This window comes from Salvelinus sp. IW2-2015, unplaced genomic scaffold, assembly GCF_002910315.2.
Source record: "Salvelinus sp. IW2-2015 unplaced genomic scaffold, ASM291031v2 Un_scaffold3708, whole genome shotgun sequence".
NCBI classification, from domain to species: domain Eukaryota; kingdom Metazoa; phylum Chordata; class Actinopteri; order Salmoniformes; family Salmonidae; genus Salvelinus; species Salvelinus sp. IW2-2015.
In genome coordinates, this window is record NW_019944985.1 from 61,746 (window position 1) to 68,594 (window position 6,849).

General features: G+C 42.2%; 1 protein-coding gene across 1 annotated transcript in view; it reads left to right on the forward strand.

The window, feature by feature from the left end:
• tmem175 (transmembrane protein 175) overlaps positions 1 to 6,526 on the forward strand; it is a 24,042-nt gene extending 17,516 nt beyond the window's left edge. Inside the window, exons 4-7 of the mRNA XM_070441287.1 lie at positions 465 to 561; positions 1,846 to 1,981; positions 2,132 to 2,296; positions 2,505 to 6,526. Of these exons, the coding sequence (XP_070297388.1) occupies positions 465 to 561; positions 1,846 to 1,981; positions 2,132 to 2,296; positions 2,505 to 3,015 (909 nt within the window). The 3' untranslated portion in view covers positions 3,016 to 6,526. The remainder of the gene's footprint in view (positions 1 to 464; positions 562 to 1,845; positions 1,982 to 2,131; positions 2,297 to 2,504) is intronic.
• Positions 6,527 to 6,849: the final 323 nt, after the last annotated feature.

A 6,849-nucleotide genomic window follows, 5' to 3' on the forward strand; every position in this document is an offset into this window, starting at 1 on the left:
TGCAGGACAGTATTGTTAGAACTGTTTCCCCAGTGAGGTGTCCAGGGCAGTATTGTTAGAACTGTTTCCCCAGTGAGGTATGCAGGGCAGTATTGTTTCCCCAGTGAGGTATGCAGGGCAGTATTGTTGCCCCAGTGAGGTATGCAGGGCAGTATTGTTAGAACTGTTGCCCCAGTGAGGTGTAACTTGACGGTCCATAGTCTCCTAGCGATGTCACAAAAACCTGTACCATCTTTTATCTCGGTTAGTTCTCGGTTAGTTCTTATCCCACTGAGCACACACGTCAGTTCAACATCTACATTTTGATTCAAACAGTTTTTGCCCAGTGGGATATCTGTTATCAATGTTTTGTTACAGTCTGCTTGTATAAACTGCTTGTAAGCAAAATTAATTTAGTAATAATTCAATCAGTGTTAGCCTCTTGTAACAAGATGTTCTCTTCAGCCCCATGTCATTACTAACGTTCTCCCGTTGTCTTTCAGTCCTATGTGATCCTAGCCATCGTAATCTTCCTGCCTTACATCTCCCAGTCTCTAAAATGGTGCCGCAGCAAAGCTATCGGTGAGTATGTTGTACATGGATGCTAATTGCTACGTTTTAGGTTGAAATAAGGTTGAGATTCTTTATTATTTAGATTGTCTAATGTTGGGTATAAACAAATAACCTAACAGTACATAGAGGTTGAAGAAGACAGATGTTAACTACCGTTAAATCATAATATATTTAATTTGTAAGTTGAAGAGATCTGTTGTGTTCAGGCCAAATATATAGAAGGCCCCAGACTGCTGTTGTACACCTGTGTTACACAGGTTATGTTGACTTTACTTCTGTATAYATAGTGTATGTATGTGGACACCMCTTCAAATKAGTTGTTTTGGCTATTTCAKCCACACCCATTGCTGACAGGTGTATAAAATATAGCACACAGCCATGCAATCTCCATAGACAAACATTGGCAGTAGAATGGCCTTACTGAAGAGCTCAGTGACTTTCAAYGTGRCACCGTCATAGGATGCCACCTTTCAAACAAGTCAGTTYGTCAAATTTCTGCCCTGTTAGAGCTGCCCCCAGTCAACTGAAATGGGTTTCCATGGCCAAGCAGCCGCACACAAGCCTAAAATCACCATGTGCAATGCCAAGCGTCGGCTGGAGTGGTGTAAAGCTCACCGCCATTGGACTCTGGAGCAGTGGAAACGCGTTSTCTGGAGTGATGAATCACACTTTACCATCTGGCAGTCCGACGGACAAATCTGGTTTTGGCGGAAGCCAGGAGAACGCTACCTGCCCCAATGCATAGTGCCAACTGTAAAGTTTGGTGGAGGAGGAATAATGGTCTGGGGCTGTTTTTCATGGTTCGGGCCACTTAGTTTCAGTGAAGAGAAATCTTAACGCTACCACATCAATGACATTCTAGACGATTCTGTGCTTCCAACTTTGTGGCAACAGTTTGGGGAAGGCCGTTTCCTGTTTCAGCATGACAATGCCCCCCTGCACTAAGCGAGGTCCATACAGAAATGGTTTGTCGAGATCGGTCTGGAGGAACTTGATTGGCCTGCACAGACCCTGACCTAAACCCCATCGGGATGAATTGGAACGCCGACAGCGAGCCAGGCCTAATCGCCCAACATCACTAAAGCTCTTATGGCTGAATGGAAGCAAGTCCCCGCAGCAATGTTCCAACATCTAGTGGAAAACCTTCCCAGAAGAGTGKAGGCTGTTATAGCAGCAAAAGGGGGGGGACCAACTCCATATTAATGTCCATGATTTTAGAATGAGATGTTTGACGAGCAGGTGTCCACATACTTTTGGTCATGTAGTGTAAGTTGATGTGCTGTTACCCCTCAGGCCAGGTGGAGGAGACTCCAGATTCCATGATGTTTTATACGTACCATCCAAACGAACCCCTCAGCAAGGAGAGGGTGGAGGCCTTCAGCGATGGCGTGTTCGCCATCGTAGCTACTCTACTCATCTTAGACATATGGTTAGTGTTTTCTGTTTGAGCCGGCAGGCAGACGAAGATGAATAATTGTTGTAATTTAAATGATGCTAATTTGTCAAATGTTTATTTAATCCGGGAGGAGCCCTGTAAAATAATGATGGTAAAGATAAATCATCTCTTTTTTTCCCCCAGTGAGGACAATGTACCCGACCCAGTGATGGTCCAGAAACAGTATGGTGGGAGTCTGGTGGCGGCCCTGCAGAACTATGGTCCAGAGTACCTGGCCTATTTTGGCTCCTTCGCTACCGTGGCTCTCCTCTGGTTCGTCCATCACTCTCTCTTCCTTCACGTCACCAGGTAATACAGAACAAATTCAATTCATCAATTAAATGTTGTTTTTAAATATTATTATTTTTTACATCTGCAGTTGTCAGGTTAAAGGCAAAGAACATGAGTAAAATGACTACATTAGAATTATAATGTTGTGTATTTGGGAAAGTTTTACTCACAATGACTGTGACGTTGTTGTTTTACCATTTACCTCCGTCTCTCTCTTTTCATCCAGGACCACTCGTTTCATGGGCCTCCTCAACACCTTCTCTCTGGCCTTCGTAGGGGGCCTGCCCTTGGCCTACCAGCTGACCCACGAGTTCCCCCGTAACTCCCGCAACGAGCTGGAGGCCATCCAGATCAGCTGCGTCATCATCTTCTTTGCCGGCGTCTTCCAGCTCGCCATCTGGGTGGCGGCGTTGTTCAGCGAACGCGAGACGCTACACCCTTATGTGCGTTACGGCGGCCGCGARCACGCCTTCATGTTGGCCAAGCTGGCGCTGTACCCGTGCGTTGCCCTGGGAACCTTCTTCCTCACCTGTATTCTCAGTAAGTTCAGCGCGTCTATTTTCCACCTGATGGAGATTACGGTGCCGTTTGCTTTCCTGTTGCTGAGGCTGCTGGTCAGAGGCGGGCTGGCGCTGCTGCGCCTCATATTCTGCCCCGATGGGCCGGAGACGAGGAGTGCTCTGGAGGAAGAGGAGGAAGAGGAGGCTAGGATGCCCTTCAATACCATGATCACTTAGTGGTTGTCATCTAGCTAGATGGTCAGTTTGCTCTGGGTCTGTATTCACAAATGTTGCATAGTAGGAGTGCTGATCTAGGCTCAGTTTTGACATTTATATCATAATGTGTATATAATGAATAAGATTATATGGACSAGTGGGTASCTGATCCTAGATCAGCTTTGTGAATACAGGCTCTGGACTGGGGACGTGGTCTGTCGGACAGATGTACAGTAGCTACAGCTCGTCTTGACCTCTGAGGTTGATTCCATTTGAACTGCACATTCAGTTTGTATTGATGAGTAATTTTCTTTTCAAATTGGTTTACGTAAGTCAAGTTTAAATGTCAAGTGAAATGGAATGGAATTGGTCCCACGGTAAGCTGGTAGTTAAGGGAAATGKCACTGAGCCAGAGAAGTGGAGAGTACAATCAATGTAATTGACAGCCCTCCATTTTTATAATTTATATCTGACTTCTTGAATAATGGTTTATTGTTTACCKTTGAGAATCTAGTCTGTTTGTGCCAACATTATATTCCAAACATGTATGGCATGACAAGGCACAGGGGTCGTGTTAAGAGTTCAGAAATCTGCATTTTAAACCATTTCACCTGCGTTTTTATATTGAAAAGTCAAGTTTCTGTTGTTGTTTGCTTCAATAGAGTGACCAGGGGCGTGCAGATATAGTTTTCCTTCACAGAAAATACATTAGTGCAACACATCCACAAAACAGCTTCATTTCATCAGATGACAGCAGAAGTGCAAACGCTATTTGGCTGGCAGTCACTCAAGTAAATGAGCTTACAATGAAAAAGCAAGGTATTTGTTTTTGCTAAAACGATGCATGGCCATCAGATTTCAGTTTATCACGGAAAGAATGTAGCCAGCTCCTAATGTTTTTCTTAAAAGTTAATCATTGTACCGGAGAAAAGTACCGGAGAAAAGTACGCTACACAGTCAGAGAGCGCTGTCTTCTGATAAAATGCCCGTTGGTGAATTCTCATCCAAGTGGAGAAGTGCAACCGAAGGACAAAATGAGTCTGATTCTCGAGCAGAAATTACAATAAGAAGCATTTTAGAACTGCGTTTCCAAAACGCAACAAGATATTTTTTAAGTCAGTTTTAAGAACAAATTCTTATTTACTCATGCGTTTTAAAATATTTTTTTTGGGGGGGGGCCGTGGTGAACAACGCAGAATTCTGCATTAACGTGACCCCTGAGGCAAAGGAGTGAAATGTTACCACAGACTGAATTTCGGACTAGTTAATTTTGGGGTTTCATTTATTCTGAATATTCATGTCCACTTCCCAACATGCAGATAACATGGAAGTCCTCATGTGCACTGCCCGTCCAACATTCACTCACTGCTCATATTGACCGAGTTTAATCACTGAGTATAAATTCTACAAACAGTTTTTTCCCCCCTTCCTATAACATGAAACAGTGAGTGAACAGCATGAATCTGACCAACAGGGTAACTTCACTTTTTTTCAGTTCAGAATACTGTAATAACCGTCCACAGGAATGTACTCACAATGTGTTGTTGGGTCAGCTCATAATATTGCAAATCCCTATGCTGGGCATACACTACCAATACTTCTAAAATCTTAACTTGGAATTGCTCACATTTCCCGATTTATTTTTCCCCCTCCCTCGTCACAAATCTTTAATTCCGTCCATGTTCAGCCCCAGGACGTGGGTTCTCACATTACACCGTGATTCCCTGGTTAACCCTACCCAGTGTTTTCTCCGTTGTCATAGAAATAAAATGTCATAACACAAACAGTTGTTTTATTGGAGTGAAGAAACCGATGGAGGCGCAGAATAAGGACATGAAATTGGTAGGAACGCAGATGTAATATTGGTGGAGTTCGGAGATTTCACGTTAAGTACCAATGGAATAAAAATGAAACGCTGGTCATCTAGGGGCAACCGGCCATGTAACACCAACTCACCCATTTGAAAAGGCAGCTGTGTTCTCTCCACAGCTCCACCAATCAGGCTCCCATCACCTCGGTCCACACCGGGCGTGTTGTTGCGTCCCTCTTTAGGTCTCACATGCGGCGTTCTCACTGGCATCAGACCCCTTGCCCAATCGCGTCGTACAGCACTGCTCATACTACAAGATGCACGACCAATATTTTAAGACATGTCCGAAAATTTAAAATCGGGATAGCCGACAAAAGGTCTGGGGAACGGAACAGCCGATATCCGTTGTGTCCTTGACCTCTCAAACGACGAGAATCCCGGCGTACTGATGATCCTAACCCAAGTTCATAGGAAATGTGTAGCGTATGCCTGGCATTAGCTGAAAAAGGTCCCATTTTGTTATGATTTAGTAGCATTCGTTCTGCTCAGGCTAGGTTACATTTATGTGATTTACATTTTTAAATGAAGTTAAAAAAAATAATATATATGTTGTGCTTCAGTTGTGAATAGCCATTTCTCATCTGTCCAGACAATATGGTGTACTCCTCAGAGTAGATTCATTTCAGAAATTATTTTACATTACTGGGCCATGCAAAATCAAACCATATAGTATGACATACAATGAAATGACCAAGACATGGTTGCAGACAGTGATTTATTTAATATAGATGTGCAATGTTACATTATATTGAAATGTAAAACACATTTTTTTCTTTCGCAATATTCTGGATGTGTCCCCCCTATAAAAAGGTCAGAGATCACTGTTATTGCTGCAATACTGTTTTGTGATGTTGAAAAAGCACTTTMATTCAGAATGCCTCAGTGTTGTCTGCTTTTAGAGCTCAAATAAGGGAACTAATGTCTTGCGTAATTGGTCAGCTGCTTGAAGTTCTGGGTCCATGCGTGTTTTAAAATGAGCTGAACTGGAACGAGAAGCTCCACCCTCTCTCTTTGCAAAGCTACTGCTGCTCGTCCCCCCCCCCCCATTCCACAGTACCAGTTATGTTTACCTACATCTGTCCCAAGAGATTAAGCTATACAAGTGCCGTGTCAATCACTGCAATTCCTTTTTAAAATAATCAATAAACTGCTTTAAAAAAAAAAGTCACTGTCTTATTTAAATAACATACTGATCTTGCATTCATAGCTCCGTCAAGAGAACTGATCCAGGATCAGCAGTCGTCCTCTCTTAGAAAATACAGGCCCCGAGTTCGACACCAAACCAGTTTAGGATTTTTTTTTCTTCTTCCTTGAGGGTTTAACTGGTGAAAATATATCTTCTTGAATTCAGATTCTCAAGAGACAAACAAACCAAGAGATGTATATTTTTGTAAAGGGGAGAAAAAAAAGTATTTATTCACTTCCATACAGAATATAGCATCACATCGATGCTTTTATACAGCACTGTGTGTGTGTCAAATCAAATGTTATTGCGGGTGTAATGAAATGCTTGTATGTGTATATATTATCTTAACTCTATTTCACAATACAACGTAAACTTTTCAATCTTACCCCACTTCAAAAAGCTATAGATTTATTAGAAAACAATTCTGCATAAGCAATCAAACAAAGAAAAAGTCAAAAGATGATTAAAAAGATAAAGACATGAGACCCCAACTTTTGCAATTGCATAAAGCACAACTAAATAAATACGTAAAAACCCAGAGGATAATCAAAGTAAGTGTTTCAGACCGTGCTTTGGTAAACATTTCTGGAAGTATCTCTCTGCTAATCAGAACAGATGAAGGGTTGAATTCAATCAATCAAAAGACACAGGATGGATTTTTTTCTCCAGTGCAAAAAAAAAAAAGCACCTTTTGAATCATTCAAATGGAGTTTGTTTTGATWATTTTTCAACCAGTAAACATCGTTTATCAATCACAACTTTCATGTTTCTCARGGTGGTAATGTTTTTCCCACAGTGC